The following is an 18,561-nucleotide window of genomic DNA, read 5'->3' on the forward strand; positions in this document are numbered from 1 at the left end:
GGGAGGAGAGTACAAATGCAGGGTATTTAAAATACATTTGATATCAAGAGATCAGCAACTTAATGCAAACACAGACACACATATATAGACTGTTATGCTAAAACCTCATAGTAACAGCAAACCAAAAATCTATAACAGATATACACACAAAAAAGAAAAAGCACAAACATAACACTAAAAATAGTCACCAAATCATGAGAAGAAAATAAAAGAGAAAAGGTAAAAAGGCCTGCAAAAACAAATCCAAAACAATTAACAAAATACAAATAAGAACATACAATAATGCCATTTGCAGCAACATGGATGGACCTAGATACTATCATTCTAAGTGAAGTCAGAAAGTGAAAGGAAAATACCATATGATATCACTCATATGTGGAATCTAAAAAAATAGAAATAAAAAAAAAAGACACTATGAACTCATCCACAAAACAAACAGACTCGCAGACATAGTAATCTTATGGTTATTGGGGAAAGAGGGTGGGAAGGGATAAATTTGGGAGTTTGAGATTTACAAATGTTAACTACTATATATAAAAATAGGTTAAAAAAGGTTTATGCTCTATAGCACAGGGAACTATGCTCAGTATCTTGTAATAACCTTCAATGAAAAAGAATATGAAAATGAATGTATGTATGTATATGCATGACTGAGACACTGTGCTGTACACCAGAAACTGATGCACTGTAACTGATGGTACTTAAATTAACAAAAAATTAGGTGGGATTACTAAAAAACAAAATAAAGAAAGAAAAGAACATAATATACATATTAATAATTACCTTAAATGTAAACAGACTAAATGCTCCAAACAAAAAATACAGACTGGCTGAATGGATACAAAACCAAGACTCATATACTTGCTGCCTACAAGAGACTCACTTCATATCTGGAGACACATACAGACTGAAAGTGAGGGGATGGATAAAGGTATTCCATGCAAATGGAAGTCAAAAGAAAGCTGGAGTAGCAATACTTATGTTAGACAAAACAGGCTTTAAAATGAAGACTGTTACAAGAGACAAAGAACATTACATAATGATCAAGGGATCAACAAAATCAAGGAATCCAAGAAGATGATACAACAATTGTAAATATATATGCACCCAACATAGGAGCACCTCTGTATTAACAGATACAAACTACTATATATAAAGTAGATAAATAACAAGGACCTACTGTATAGAACAGGGAACTATACTCAATATATTGTTATAACCTATAACAGGAGAGAATCTGAAGAAGAATATGTATGTATACGTATAACTGAATTAACCTGTTGTACAACTGAAACTAACATATTGTAAATCAAGTATACTTCAACAAAAATAAAATTTAAAAAAATATACAAATCAAATCAAAAGTCTGTTTTGCATCAAAGGACATCATTAAGTGAAAATATAACAGACGGAATGGGAGAAAATATCTGCAAGTCATATATATTTAAATACACGTTTAAATATTCATATAAAGGGTTTAACATAAAGAATATATAATGAACTTCAACAATTCAACAATTCAAGAATAAAGAGACAACCCAATGAAAAAAACAGGACTCAAATTGACATTTCTCAAAGAAGGTTACAAATGGCCTAGAAGCCCATGAAAAGTTGCTCAACATCATTAGTCACTAGAGAAATGCAAATGAAAACCACAATGACATACTACTTCATATCTCCTAGGAAGGGAATAGTAATAATAATAATAATAATGGAAAATAACGAAAGTGCTGGCAATGATGCTGAGAAACTGGAACATTTGGGCACTACTGATAGGAATGTAAAATGCTATGGAAAAGTTTTTGGTTCCTCAAAAAGCTGACCCATCAGTTCCACTTCTAGGTATCCACTTAAAAGAACTGAAAGCAGGGCCTCAAACAGATATTTGTATGCCAGTCTTCATTTTGGAATTATTCCTGACAGCTAAAAGGTGAAAACAACTTGAGTTTATCAACAGATGAATGGATAATCAAAAGAAATAAATTTATTTTGATACTTGCTAGAACCTGGATGAACCTTAAAAACATTACGCCAAGTGAAATAAACCAGATACCAAAGGACAAATACTATATGATTCCACTTACATGAAGTATCTAGAATAGGCAAATTCATTGAGATGGAAAGTAGATAAGAGCTTATTAAGGGCTGGGAAAGAGGAGGAACGAGGAATAATGGCTTAGTAATTATGTAGTTTCTGCATGGGCTGATGAAAAGTTTTGCAAATAGGTAGCGGAGATGGTTGCATAACAGAGTGAATGTAATTTATGCCGCTAAATTGTACACTGGCTAGATTAGGAGTTTGAGATTAACAGATACACATTATTATATGTAAAACAGATAAACAAGAAGGACCTACTGTACAGCACAAGGAACTATAATTCTTATAATGACCTGTAACGTAAAAGAATCTGAAAAAAAAATGTATGTATGTATATGTATAACTGAATCGCTTTGCTGTACACCTGAAACTAACACTGTAAATCGACTACACCTCAATAAAAAGTAAGAATTAAAAAAATTGTTAAAGTGTTAAATTGTACCTTGTATATATTTTAAACTGGAAAAAAAGTGTTTTAGTGGTTGTTTGGGGCTGGGTTGTCTAGGAGTATACATATGGGCATGAGGGAACTTTTTGGGTTAATGGAAGTATTCCAAAATTGGGATTGTGGTCATGGTTACACAACTTTCCCACAGTCTATTAAAGCTTGCTGAACTCTACACTTACAATATGAACTCTACACTTAAAATGGGAGCATTTTGTGCTATGCAAATTATACCTCAATAAAATTAAAAATTTAAAAGCAGATTCCTTTCAAAGGAATTATTTATTAAACATTTACTAAGCATTTACTATGTGCCAGCCACTATTCTAGACATTGAAATATAAATGTGAAAAGTCATGCGCTCTCTCTCTCTCTGAGGAACTCCTAGGTAAGTGAGGGAAACTGAAGTTAAAAAAAAATTCATTACAACAGAGTATGGTAAGTGCTAAAATAAAACAGGAACAGCAGGAAGAAGGAATTATAAGTCACTCTAACTTGAAACTCTGACATAATCATCTAATCAATCAAGTAAGCAGTTTATCCATCCAGCAATTTGCCAGGTACTGTGGATAGTGTTTTTAAAAATAACTATTACTTAAACCCTGAAAGATGATTAGGAATTAGGTGGGTGAAAAGAGGTGGAAGGGGATTCTAGGCAAAGGGAATCCCACATACTAAGGCCTGGAAGTGAAATAGAAAAAGGAGTATGATATATTTAGAGAACTGTACATAGACCAGCATGTCTGTGAAGTCTCGTTATAGATAAGTAAACAGAAGCCAGATCTAAAAGGACCTGGTGTACACAGCAAAGACTGGACCTTACCCTAAGGGCACAGGGAGCCACTGAAGGATTTTAAGATTTCAGATTCATTTTGTGCAGAAGTAGCACTCCAGAGTGCAGAATGATTTGGAGAGGTACAAGTTGGAACATCTGTAATCTTTCAGTAAGCTAGGAGAGAGACGATTAAAGACGTAACCATAGGAAAGGACAGTTTTAAGAGGTATGAAGGAGATAAGACCCCATGGGGTTTGGTGGTTTGAGAAGTACAGGGAGAAGTGAACAGGAAGAGGAATTGTAGGTAGATGTTCTGGGAGCAGCAGAGGGGAAAAAAGCTCTAGAGAAGGATTTGGAACTCCTTCTCTCTTGTATCTTTAAAGAATATGCTGAATAAAGAGGACATTAAACTATGAATAGATGGTCTAAAATATTATTATTATTGCACCTCATGTTTATTCAGCATGTACTGTGTGCAAGGCACTAAAGGACCTGCAATACCACTTTATTTTATGTTTACCACAACCTAGCTATGATCTCATATTATACATGAGGAAATAGTAAAAGAGTTTGAGTAACTTACCTGGAACTGAAATTTGAATCTAAATCTATGTGATTCTAAAGCCTATGACAAATATTTAATAGCAAAACAGTACTAACTGCTATAGGTGATTTCTAATAGATTTAAAATAAAAAATACATTATACTTACTCTGTAAGCCCTCAACCACTTTTACTAGGTTGGTGACTGATTTCAAAAAGTGTCTTTGTACCATCTATTAAATTTATGGTCTCTGCTTCCTCCATTTTTTATCATAAAATGTTTTAAAACTGGTAGCTTATGTTAAAAAGATTGTAGGAAATACGAGAAGTAGGAGATCAGATATAAGCAGATCTTTCAAATGAAGACTACTATTTCAAAGGAGGATAGAAAAAGAAATCATTTGTATAATATGAGGGAAAAATTGTTGATTTAACATATATGAACTAGGAGAGGACATAAAGAATTTTTATACAGTTATTAGTGAATGTTTAAGAAAGAATGTGTTTACATAAATTTAGAGAGATCCTGGTCTCAAATAATGAGTCACAATTTAGAAGTGAGTCAGAGTTGTGAAAACTGAAAATTACAGATACATGGCTGCAAAACTGTAAACATCTAAAAGTTTACAGGGGGAAAAGTCAAAATCAAAGATAATTCAAAGAGCTTATTTCTAGAAAATGACCTTCTACACATACTCAGAAAGTTAACTGTAGAATGACTTCATACTAATAAAAAACTATAAATTTATTATACTTGATAGATATTCTGAAAAGCTGTCTGAATTCAAGAGATACTACTGTATAGTGAATTTTGTATCAAAGTCACCAATGCTTGGTTTTGATTTTTTTCCTGGAATCCAAAAGCATTATATATTCTAGAATTACTGATATATATATAATCAAAATTTCAAGATGAATAATGACTTGGGAGAATGGTCAGATAGTATGAAAATTCTAAAAATAATAAAGGAAAATGCCAACAGAAAATGTAGGGAGCAGAAGGAAAAAATTCACCATCAGCATATTATCTGGTTTAAAAAAACTGAAACAATGCTTACCAGGAGGTGACCACTGAAGACCATCAACAAGGATACTCATGCATTTTAAGAACTAATGCAAAAGAAAGGGATGTCTCACAGCTTCCGAGACAGAGCCAAGGGTCACGTGCTAGCTGTGCTGCTTCTTAGTTTTATGCCCTTGGGCAAGTATCTTAACATCTGAACCCCTGTCACCAAATCTGTATAATGAGGATAAATAATACTGCTCCCCTCAGAGAGGTTTGGTAGGATTAACCAAGATAAATGTAAAACACTTCCTGTAAAAGAATTCCTGCTAAATAATAAGTACTGTTAAGTACTATGAAAAAAAAAGTAAACAAATCTTTGAAAAATACTGAACTCCTAAATCCTTACTGTCATTGATTAACAAAAACTTGAGACTTTCCTACTGATGAAATTAAGAAAACATTAGTCATGTGGGGTATAATGACAGGCAAGGGCAGGTTAGGTACAGAAAATACCCATTTGTCTTTATGTGTAACAGAGAATAAAAGGGTACTGACCTGCTACTGTGGAACAGAACAGGAAAATGGAATTGCTTTGTGAGAGCAGCTAAGGGAATGGATTGCTCTGGACAAGAAATAAGTAGCCAAGGGCACTTTCATCTACCCATTCACCATCTGTCCATCATCTACCTATCCCTGCGACCCATCACTCAACTCTTTAGCAGGTAAAGGTTAAGCAGAGGGAGCTGTATACCTACTTACATCCTAGAAGCACATCTCTGCTTTTGCTTAGCAATGAATGGGGCATTTGCATAGAATGAAAATGCAGAGTTGCAAAGAAAATAGGGTTGAAAAGGAAGGCTGAGTGATTTAAAAATGGAGCAGGATATTTAGAAAAGGGATCTTCGTAATTCATTCTCAGACTCTGAGACTGCATTCTCTACACTGCTCTGACTGACAGTAGGGTATTCCTCTCTGGTGTAATGTACCAGGGAGGAATAAATTTCACCATCTTTTCAGTCTTACCCAGACTGTATGTAACTGGAAGGTCTAAGAATAGGCAAAATCTGCAATGATCATTTTCCTAGTACTGTGGCAATCAACCAACAAAGAGATAAATGCATGGTGAAGTTCATGGGGCAGACATATGGGCTGCTCCGGTTATCACAGATCTATTCCATTAGGGCAGGCTTAGATAGATGAGTGTCCCAATTAAGTTGCAGGTTATATTAGATACAGTATTAAAAATATCATCTGTTAAATGACAAAATAGCAATGTAATAATGTAAAATATATTATCCTATAGAATTTTAAAATACTTTAAATTTAATATTCAAAGAAATAATTATGCAATCATAATACCATGCACCATCAAAAAACTAAAACAACAATGTAGCTTTGAGCATATAATATGTCAGAGAGATAGCTTTACTTAAAAAACACTCTTACCTAGAAAGGCAAGAGTCTATCATATACAAACTTGTATGTAAAAACTTCATGGATGCAGGGTCCTAGTTTTTCCTCATGTTTGTAATCTTAAAAGAAAGCAATACAGCCCGGTCTGCTTTAAATGCTGAGTATGTATAAAATCAAGACTCTGAAGTAGCAATTTTATAACTTGTATATAAATTACCACTTCCAATCAAAAAGCATTCAAAATATTTTTCAAAATCACATCTGGCATCCATGACTCACCAAGATAGATGTTTCACAGTCTTTGCTAGGAGTAAAAACTCCAGGAGTCATCACTTTCGCTATGGCAACCATTGCAGTGCAGTCGCCAGTGATAAGGAATGGAAAGGAAACACTAACGAAATGGACTTGTGTTAGGAGAATAGTCTAAGAATGTCTGTTCACTTTACATGCCTTACGGCAATGTATGCATATAAAATATTTCAGTATTACCAAGAATTTATAATAGTATTGTCTTTCTTTGGTGGGACAGGGCAGGTAGGCTGAGTGTGACAAAAGTCCAGCAGCAGGTTAGAGAGAGAACTGTTTAAATTGGTTGCTTTTACTTTGCTCGTGTCAGAACAAACTGGCACATTTGACTGTCCTTTATGATTGGATTACTACATTCTGTTGATTCTTATTTTGTATTGGCTTTATTCCTTTGATAACTATGTAAGTTTAAAAAGCTAAAGATCTAATCTGTTCTTAGAAACAATAATTAGTACATATGTGTAAACTAAAAAAATGTGCAGTATACTGTATATATGTATTTACATGCAATATAATCTGTATGTGCAGTTGAACTGCAATAATTCTACCTAATAAAACTGAAAAAGGAGAAAAAAAAAGTTTGGGGTTAGCAGATACAAACTACTATATATGAAATAAACCACAAGGTCCTACTATATAAAAAAATTAAATAAAAAAGTAAAGTTAAACAAAATCTCCTGGTCTGATGGGATATGCAGAAGGTAATGCTTCTTGGACATGGAATAGGAATTCAGAGGAGGAGTATTAGAATTTCTGAGATGTCTGAGATTTTTATATCAAAAGAAAGGCAGATTTAAACAGTTTTGAAATGCTGGATTTTCTAAGGATGGAAACCAGGCAGGAGACAAGAGTATGAGCTGAAATACATCAATAATTAGAGGGGCAGATGTGAAAAACTCTGCAAAGAAAGAATCAGTAAGTGTGGTGATTGGTTTGACTCCAGAACAGAGTTAAAAAGAAAAAACAACAACCGCAGAATGACTAAAAAAATTACTCTTTTCTCTACTATTCTTCATAGGGATAGGTAATCAGGAGAGAAAGCTGGTTTGAATATTAAGATCCTTTAGAGTCATTATATTAATAATGTTAGTAAGACAATAAAGCTGGAATATTTATGAAATGGAAGTTTAGGAATAAAACCAAAGCAAGTTTGAAAGTCCTCCAAGAGCTAAGAGGTTAAGACCTGCATGAGCCCTCTAAGGAAGAGAGTGCAGAGTGTTTGACAGAGGGATAAGGAAGGAGAAAAAGGAGCACTAAAAGAGGGTCAGAGACTGTTGACAATATTAAAATGTGATACAAGAGGATAACCAAGAAAAGACCTTTGGATTTACAGGTTAGCAGGGCACTGGTAGTCCAAAAGGTATCATTTACAGAGCTCTCTAGCAGTTCCTGAGCCATAGAAATTAGCTAATGCATAGTGGCTGCTGCTGGTTATTAGCTGGGCCCTGGCCTCGTGTCTGGGAGATCTGCAACTCATAAATGCCTCTAACAGTTAAGCAGTCATCCTCTAGAAAATGTGTTTTGTGTCTTACCCTACTGTATCACCCTTTTAAACTGTATGTTTAGAGCTGAATCTTTTTCTAGGTAGGCTCAGACTATCAAGGTCTAGAATTGCTACAAATAAAGTAGTATTTCTTTACAGAAGAAAAGTCAAAAAAGATAAGAAAAATACAGATATATTTCTTCTATCAAAAAAAATACATACAATCAGACTTAGAGAAAACATTAATTTGTGTGCAATGCCAGATGTAGCCGACTAAACATCAACAGAAAGCTGTAAAACTCAAGGGAAAACAGAAACCTTAACAGAATGTCAGCATTTTCTGTAGACTGAATCCTATTTTAAAAATTCATAATACATAAATTTATATATCCAAATCTGATGCTAACTCTTATGTATCAGATCATCCTAAAGAGATCACACTTTATTCTTCAAGTAAAGGAGAAATACAGGGGTGTAGGTGAAGCCTGGGAATTGTCAACCAGGCGTAAACAATCCTGTAAGACATAAAGAAGCTAGTGTAATACTAGAATAGGCATCTCTTAAATCTGTAATAGTTCTGAAGACACTCAAGTTATTTTCAGATAGAGGAAGTTAATATGACTAGGTCAGAGAGACAGGGAAACTTTCAAAGACAAAAATAATCTTACCAAAGTCTGCAAATGCTGACTGTCCAACCACCACCATATTTTGAGGTTTTTCAAATATGGTACTGAGAGAGAAATTTCCATCCTGTTAAAGGCAGAAAATTTTGGATTAGATCACCATAATCCATTCATTTGTCAAGTGTGAAACATTTTAATTAAAGCAGGGAAATAAATAATGTAAGGCTTCTGTTGTACTACAAAAAAATTGTTTTCAGTTCCACTTTTAACATAAAACAAAAGAAACTGCTATGTGTTGATGAAGATGTGCAGCGGGAGTGCTTTCTTTGCTGTCAATTCAGGTATGATATCCTTTGCTAAATCATGACCATGATTTCAGACAGAATGAGTGTCTTCTACTTCCAAGTACTGTGGAAGGTTTTGGGAATATAAAGAAGTATAAAAAAATAGTTCCTACCCTTCAAAGAACTTACAGGCCAGCTGGGAGATAAGTCAGGAAAATAGAGTTTCTGAAGTTAACATACAAGTGGTACAAGTAAGTAGGAAAGACGCTATGTTTTACAGATTTCAAGGGAAGAAGATTCTGCTGGGGTACAATTAAAAAAGATATTCAAATGAGATGAGAATGACACCCATCCTTAAATGGCCCATTCATCATCAACCTAGGTTTATGTATCAATCAGAAAGGGAGCAAAAAAGTACAATAGCTGCCATGTACTAACTAGAGGCAGCTAAGCTAAACAAAAAAGGAGAACCCATTAGACACCCTTTGCTGTAGTTACTCTTTCCAGAATGGAGCATCTGTCTGACTTACAAAAACAATATGCATTTCTTTAAATTACTGCCTTTCCTTTCTATAATTTTAGATTACTACCCAAGAAAGATAAAACAAAATATTATATTTGGGTTTCGAGCTCTCAGTTTTACGTAGAGCTCTCATCTTGATTTCTCTACTTACTATTTGATAAACTGAACCTGATTCCTATAAACTTTATATAAGATACCTATATATTTTAAAATATTTTAAAATTTTAAAACATTTTCCTTCTTTGTTCCTGTAGGGATACCGCAGATCTGCAAATTACTTTTCTAAGAAATCATTTCTAATCTTTACAGAGAAAGGCACTGCTACATTGAAAGGATGAAGACTAAATGCTTGAGGCTCATGAGTAAGATCTGTCTTGTGATAGGCAATTTTCCAACCATTTTAACACTCCAATATCCACCTGCAGAAAGAAACATATTTCTCCTACCATTACTAACGTATCTGATACACTTTTTGAATGATTTTTCTGTGTCTTATCTAAGACAATTATTTACATAAGTGTTTTAAGACTGGAATCTTACTGAGGACCTAAAATTATACCTCCTAGAGATGTATCAAAGTTGCTACATTTCTGACTGAAGTATCAAGTGCCTTTTCATTTTAGAAAGATCACAGCATTGGGTTCAGAACGGACATAATGATTCTTAAATGAATGGAAAAATCTCTCCAAAAATACATCAGCCTCATATAGCATAAAGTTGGACATTAACTTATTATACTGACTCAAGTGAATGAATTATCCCAGTGAAGTTATGTTAAACTTAATAAAATGTATTTAGAAATGTTTCCAGATCCAGGCATACTTTGGATATACCGCAGATTTGGGTCCAGACCACCTTGATAAAGTGAGTATTGCAATAAAATGAGTCACACAAATACTCTGGTTTCCCAGTATATACGAAAGTTATGTTTACACTATACTGTAGTCTATCTAGTGTGCAATAGCATTATGTGCAAAAAAAGTACATACTTTAATTAAAAAATATTTTACTGCTAAAAAAAATGCTATCATCCTAACCCTTTAGCAAGTTGTAATCGTTTTCTAAGAGTAACATCAAAGATCAATGATCAAAGATTGTCGTAATAAATATAGTAATAAGGAAAAAAGTTTGAAATATTGTGAGAATCACCAAAATGTGACAGAGAAGACATGAAGTGACCAAATGGAAAAATGGTGCTGATAATATCTGCTTGACACAGGGCTGCCACAAACCTTCAATTTGTAAAAAAATAAAAAGCATTATCTGTGAAGTGTAATAAAGCGATGCACAATAAGACAAGGTATGCCTGTAAAATCTCACAATGCATCTCCCTCAAGAAACAGTGAGTATCCCCAGGTGACAGCCTCCCATGTCAAAGATGCCACATTCACCATGAACCGCAGCATATGAAGAACAATACCTTCTCCTAATAGCTAGAAAAAGAGAATCGTATATTCTTGCTACAGGGAGAGCATGCAGAATACATTATGTATGTGACATAACTGGGGGAAAAGATAATTACTTCATTGAATTAACCTTCCCATCGTTATCAATACTCGTCCTTTTACTCCACTTGGCAGTACAAACCTATATAACTTTGTTACCATTCAGATTAGTGTCATGAACACATTTAGTATTTGATAAAAATGATTCAATAAGCTTCATCACTGTTATTACTCTTATTAGGTAACACATTTTACAGTGATGCACGACTACATTTATTTTCAAAGATGCAGCTGCTATGTACCTATTTAATTTAGGCAAGACAAACATGATCAATACTTTTATACTGAGACAACAGAGTAGTTTGGTAGAAAGGGCAGTAGACATGCAGCTAGATGGCATGGGTTCCAGTCCTGCTTTCACTGATAAGTTGTATCACTTTGGAACAGCCACTTACTGCACTGGGTCGCGGTTCTTTACCTGTTAGAGAGGGGATAAATGTACTGTCTACTTGCAGGGTTCTAGAGAGGATCAATGGAATGATAGATTAGGAAGTGTTCTGCAAAATGTAAGGTTAACGGGCACTTACAAGATATTTTTATAATGGCAGTCCTGTGCTTATGAGCTCTAAGTATTTTTTTCATGGGCTGCTATTTGAGACTCACTGACTCCACTCTGTCCCATTCTTTACCATGTTGCTCTTACTGGCCTTCAGTGCAGTCCTGCAATCCCAACTTGGGCCAACTCGCTAGGGGTTCTGCTACAGCTATGTCCTTTACCTTTTCTTTCAACTACTTGGTTTCTGGAATGATTATGCAATGACTTAAGGGTACAAGTTTTAGAGACAGATTTCTTAGCTCAACTCCAGCTCCACTGTTTGCTAGCCTTGAGGTCTGAATAAGTTAGTTCTAATGTAAGCATCCATTTACTTATCTCTAAAATGAATTTTTACAAGGTTTTTGTGAGGACTGGTAAAATAACCCACATAAATGTACTTATTAGCACAGCACATGGACAAATATGTACTTAGTTAACTGACTACTAATAAGTGGGAATACTAGTCGTAATGCTATTATTTCTGCTACCCACCACTGAAGCAGCTAACACACTGTCATTGACAAGTGAGACCATCAGTCATTTTCTGCTTGAATTCTAACACAAGTGCTATGTTGTAACAAGTATCTTTTCATGGATGACTACCTATGCTTTGGCTTGCAGATTTCAATATTTAGTGTTAAAACTGTCATATTTATAAGGTTAAAGAATGATCAGGAAGCAACATATGACGACTATCATGTGTCTCCCTCTTTATTCACCTAAAGCAATGGTTCCCTACTGGAGGTGATTTTGCTCTTGAGAGGACATTGGGAGACGTCTGGAGACATTTTTGATTGTTACCACTGGGAGGCGGCTACCAGCATCTAAGTGAGTAGTGGCCAGGGATACTGCTAAACAATCTAGAACGCACAGGACAGACATCTACAATAAAGCATCATCTGGCCTAAAATGGCAATAAGTGCCAACACTGAAAAGTTTCTAACATAAAGTGTGGTGGGTGTTGTCCAAGAGTCTGGCTTTGCCATTCTTCTCTTAACTCTTTTTCTTCATGATTCTTACCTACTTCTTCCTGAGTTCTAATCATTTCCTTGATAAGTCTCTTATACAAAATAATTTTTTTCCTGCCCCAAATTAGACACTTCTTGTGTCTTCTCTGTTACTGGTCACCACCATAAAACACATGTTACCCTTGCATTAATGGTCACCCTGTCTTCTCATAGCTATCCCTTCTTGTCCATTCCCAACATTTTACTCCTTTAATCAACCACCTCATTCTCAGGTAAATTCCACCTATCTCCCCACCTCCAGATTTCCCATGCTAATCTATCTGATATGCAGTATCCAGATTAATGGCTATCATGAAGGCTGTATTTACCTCACTCTCAGTCCTAAAATCTTCAGGAATTAAGCTTCTCAGTAAATTTTTAAAAGATCATCAAATTACTCAGTTTAGGAGTCAAGGCCTTTGCTGATCTGTCTAAACTAATTCTTCTAATCTTACCTTCTAGTAACTTGAAATATTCTAGCCCAAACCAGCCGCTTTCTATTCTCTGAATATGTCCTGTGTTTCCTGTGCATGTCCTTGCTCACCCTTTCCTTTTTTCTCACTTCTAACCACTAAAATCCTGCTCATCTCTGCCAGCCATTTCAAATACCACATCTTTCTGGAAGCCTTCTCTGATGATCCTGGGCAGACCAAATGGAAGCAACTGCTTTGTCCTTTTAACTCCCTGCAGCATGAGGTTTGGACCTCACATCATACAGTCATAGCTGCTACACTCACATCTTAGCCTTCCTCCCGGTCTTCTGTTCACTTCTGATCTCCCAGAGCCTCTACCATGCAGCTGTGCCTACAACTGACACTCTGAAAAGATTTCTGGCAGCATATATCCTTTTATTAGCTAATATGGTTTTACAGGGTTTGGGTTGTTTTTGTTTTTTTGTCAATTAGTGTGTTACTGCAAACTGTTTGCCTAATCGCTAATTAAAAATGATCCTTTTACAAAACCTGCAGTTTATCTGAACTAGTTAATTTTGAGTCTATAATTCTTAATTTGTACTAATGACTTCTATTTTATTGTTAACATAAGAACCTTATTGACACAGCTGTTTTACAGCAAGAAAATCCCTTAGTCACTACTGTCCAATAGTCAATTTTTAATTATCTTTAAAGAAAATAATAATAAAGAGAAAAAAGACCTAGTCTCTTCATGAAGAAGGTTCTCTTATTGAGTTGCTTCACTTTATTACCTTTAAATCAGCCTGGGCTGAGAGTACATAATATACTTGTAAGTATTCCATAATTATATATACATATTATATTTATTTGTAATAAGGCTTTTCTCCCCCAGATGGATACTAATCAATCAAATGACTGATTACCTCATTTTCTAACACCTCAAGATTCACTTGAAATATTGTCTTCAGGGACACCTGAAAATAAATATCCTCCACTAGTGGAAGATTTCATTTATAGTCATCATTAATATAACCACCATATTTCTATCATCAGAAAAATAATCACAACTACATTTTAAAAAATGTAGTACATTAAACAAAGATAAATCTTTCTGGTTTAGATGTCTTTCTTCCTTTTCCTTGCCTTATTAAAAAAAAAAAAAAAGACCAAACTGCTTAGTTTGGAAGTAGGTAGTATTTAAAAGCCCTAATCTTTTTTAAACAAAGCTCCTCTCTTCATTCTAGTTTCCTTCCATGCAGAAATCTGGGTCATGACCATGCTATGAGAGATGGCTGATAATCAATCTCCTTCCACAGACTTGTGCTTCACACTTTTTAAGATCTGCTTAATTTTCATCAGTATTTTAACAAAAATCTACAAAATGTTACCGGTTTAATTTGGATTGAATAAAAAACAATTAAGAATAAAGAGATGGGAAATCAAGTGATCTAAAACTAAAATTTGGTTAAGTGCCTTCTGTGTGCCAGGCACTTTACACAGTGTTTCATTTAATCTTCACAAACATTCTATGAAGCAGATACTCTTAAACTCATTTTCCATATGAGGAAAGTGAGGTTTCATACTTGACTGTTACCTGATGAATGTCACTCAGGTGGCCAATTTAGCCTGTCTTCAAATCTTGTCCTCTATTATATACCTGAAATTCAACTTTAAAATTTCAAGTAGTCTATTCTTCATTAATTAATCTTTCATATAATTCACATCAAGCTAAAAATAAAATAAAACAAAACCGTGATACCAGTTTGGGAATATTCTACTTGCTATTAAAAACTATATTGGTAAAGACTCCTTAATCCTGGTCAACTTGGCAGTAAATTTAGTGTCTGTTGTTCTTATTTTTTTATGTAAGCCTTAAGGCAAGGAGGAAAAATTAGCCTTTTAAAAGGAGTTTTCTTTAATAAACCATCATGCTGACAAATTAAATGACAGGCATCTCTCTCAACAGCTGACAGCCTAGCAGGGGCCCTGTTAACATGCGCATTAGGGCAGACTGATTGGTTTAATTGGCAGTCATGCCTAAAAACCTGCAGAGGAATTGATGCTGAATGAATCATCTCCTTCAGCAATATTCAGTAGTTTGAATGCAGCAATGCAACCAAAAGCTCTTAAAATTGTTCTATTTATTGTTGAAACCAACCGACCAAGTGATTAGTTTCATTTTATTTTTTAAAATTGTGTGCTTTTACTGAAAGCTATCATTTCAAAACACTTCAAAGAAATGATTTCTTACCAAATTTTCCCATATCTCAAACTGGAAGGTACCAGAGGCAGACAATGTCGTGAGGAATAAATCTAGAAGGAAAATAATAGAATTGTAAGTTTTGTTACTGATGTGTACATTTAAAAAAGAAAGAAATATAATACAAAGAAATTGTTGTAATATAGTTGTACTTAAACATATTTTAAATTATATTTTAACTAGCTTGATTCATCAAAGAGAACACAGCGGATAACCCTGTATTAGTATAATTAAAGAAAACGTATTTAAAGGGAGCTTTGGTATTAGTCCTCCAAAAGCATTATTTATTTCTAAGACTAATTATGTGTACTACTTTTTTTATCTTACACATTTTAAATCTAAGGTAGACTGTATTTTTAAGATGTTCTGATCATAATCAGATTTTGCTTTCTCATGCTAAAAGCAGTAGTTAACTATATATCACTATACATATCAGGTTTCAGCATTATTTTAAATAACAGTATTACAGGACCCACAATCAGTAGCACTCATATTAAGTGACTAATAAATTGTATGTCAAATTTTGAGTAGAATTGTCTTCACAGATTCCAACTAAAAAAAGTTTATTTTATTGGAAAATGCAAGAATTTTAATAAAATTTTCTTGAAATACAGTACATTGACAGTTAAATCAATCTGTTAGTGCAAAGGCCAGGTGAATGGCAAGTCTATTCTAGAAGCAGTATTTATTATGCTTGCATGATGACAATTTTACTTAATGAATACAGAAGTTTTAAAAATGATGAGTTGACTCATAGGAATATTAAAATGACAGTACTCTTTTGTGCTTAAAAACATTCAAAGTGGTGTGAAGACCAAGAGTATTTTAAAGAAAAGGTTTTTTTCCTCTCATTAAGTATGCTTAAAAAACTATCATTCATATTATGCTTTCTGTAAAGATCTCATATGAATTTAATGAAGCTAACTTATGTAATAATTATAATAATAAAGATTTTCATAGAATCCTTTGAGAACTAAGTAATTTGCTCACTTTTATTATTAGCTGAACTCAAAACTCCTGACTCTGAGTAACTGGAACAACTGTCTATGTCAATGTATCAAATATCTTAGCACTTATTTTCACCACACTCAGGATGCTTTGCCTATGGATACAGAAATGTAGTCTTTTACAAAGACAATTTCTTTAATCTGAACATATATACTCCCAATGAACTGTTTACTTCCATACTCATCTAGGAAAACTCCCCAAAAATATCTGAGATGTGTGTGATGATGGACCTACAACCGATTTTCTCTCCATCTCCCATGTGTCCTCCACATTGCCGTCAGTACGGTTGAAAAACAAAATTGCAAATCTGCTCTCATTCTTTCTCTTCCAGGACACACAGGGAAAACCTCATCATCTGGCATGTGCGTTTCCCACCTACATTTCCCACCTACATTTCCCACCTACATTTCCAGGCTCATTTCCTGCTACTCCTGTACTGATGTTTGCTGATTCTATTTTCGTAGCTTCACTAGCTACTTATTAAGACTTTGAAAAATAGTAAAGTGAGATGAGGGACTGGAAGTACCTTATAAAATAGATTTTTAAAAAATTTCATCTCATCATTCAATTACGTAAAGAGGTTATAGAAAAAAATTCATTATGGGAGAAATAAAAATAGAGCCAATTAATTATTAACAATTCAATATGAAGAATCATGCCTCAGACTTTGAATGGAATAATAGCTAAAAAAATTATAGTCAACAAAGCAATAAAGTTCTTCCACTCCCACATGGTTAAGAGTAATTTACACAGTAAAATTAAAGGAAATGTACTCAATAAAACTGTAGGCATAAGATTAGATTCCCTCATCGCAGCTCAGGATAACTCGGCAGGGCCATTCCACATTCAGACGTCCCAAGGTCAGCTCAAGAGTTTATTGGCACTGAATCATAGCCCACCTCTGCTTCCTTCGCTTCCCTTCCACTGGCTACAAGAGCGCTCCCTGAAACCAAGCTTCTTGTACACTAACCTCCATCCCAGAGTCTGCTTCTCAGGGAACCCTACCTACAACAGTTGATACCAAAAGTGATGTGAGAAAGCAGATACAAAGATTTTGGAGTTGGATCACCTATCACGGTGCTGGCAATAAGGATTCCTTCACTGGGGATAAGCAACACACAGATAGCCACACTAACTCTTACTGGTGCTGTCTTGGGATAGTATTCTGGTGGAAGGAAATGCACCTCTGGGTGTGATATTTAAGGCTTTTTGAGAAATATGAGATAAACAGTAACTATAAAGACACTGGAATTAGATGGCTATTGCTAAGCTCAACTGAGGAAATAGAGGAAAGATACAAAGGTTGAGCATGACTGATGAGAAATTAAAAGCTAAGTGTGAAAGCCAGAAGGCCTCTTGGGGAACATATAAAGAGGCTATCACCTCCTGCAGCAGGAGGGCAGGGAAAGCTAACTAAGACCAGGACTTAACGGTAAGAGTAGAAGAGCTCCCAGGAAGGTCAAATTCTCAATCTAAGCAGGTCTGCTATGTTAAGGTTAGAGCCCTAGTTGGGAAAGAATCACACGTGACCCACAGGATAGGAACATCTAGGTGATGAATCTGAAAATCTTGAATCCCCAGATTCAGTTGAACGAGTTTTCAGAGCCTGCAGAAGTAGACTGTTAAAGGCTGGCATTCCCTCCTGTCTAAGGATGATAAAAAAGTTTCTGCCCCAACTAGGCAAAATGCTTCCCCCTTCCTACAGCCTATCCCACCTTCTCTCCTGTCCACTAGGCCAAAAAGTGGGGTTAAGTTATAACATAACCCGACCAGGAATGTGATGGACATGTAAGGGAACAAGGCCCTATGGCCTGAATTAAGTCCAGGACCTAGCTAACATGTACTTGCAGGAGAGTAAGTATGAGACTATATTCTGAGAGTGTGTGATCAAGGCAGGGGTTGAGGGTTGGGGCAGGGATGATGGGGTGCAGGGCAGAATAAAGAGTTGGGGGTATGGTGATTCCACTGAATCTCATCTACCCTAGAAGTGGCAGCAATTAATTTTATAGGAGTAGATATATATTCTGGATATGGATTTGCCTTTTTTAACTTGAAAACTAATTTTAAAAATGCTAATAGAAACAATATGATGATAGCTGACATCACTGGTATTCACTTGAAGAAATAATCCTTAATAAAAGATCGCATTATGTGTTAGTAAAAAATTGAAGATATAAACCTGAAACTCAAATCCTTTTTCATTAGATTCTTCTAACAAGTAACATATTGGAAATAGTCAATGTACATGCAGTTTCTTCCCCTCAAAATACAGACACATAATCAAGTAAGTGTGTGCAAAAACAAATGGTTTATGCTTCATTTATCTCCATTCATA

General features: G+C 34.8%; 1 protein-coding gene across 1 annotated transcript in view; it reads right to left on the minus strand.

The window, feature by feature from the left end:
• The window catches only part of ITFG1 (integrin alpha FG-GAP repeat containing 1), a 206,926-nt gene that overhangs the window by 120,961 nt on the left and 67,404 nt on the right, over nucleotides 1–18,561 (minus strand). The window contains exons 7-8 of the mRNA XM_006191341.3: nucleotides 15,210–15,271; nucleotides 8,737–8,818 (exon numbers count right to left, since the gene is read on the minus strand). Coding sequence (XP_006191403.2) covers nucleotides 8,737–8,818; nucleotides 15,210–15,271 — 144 coding nt within the window. The remainder of the gene's footprint in view (nucleotides 1–8,736; nucleotides 8,819–15,209; nucleotides 15,272–18,561) is intronic.

The sequence above is a fragment of the Camelus ferus genome, chromosome 9 (assembly GCF_009834535.1).
Source record: "Camelus ferus isolate YT-003-E chromosome 9, BCGSAC_Cfer_1.0, whole genome shotgun sequence".
Lineage (NCBI taxonomy): Eukaryota > Metazoa > Chordata > Mammalia > Artiodactyla > Camelidae > Camelus > Camelus ferus.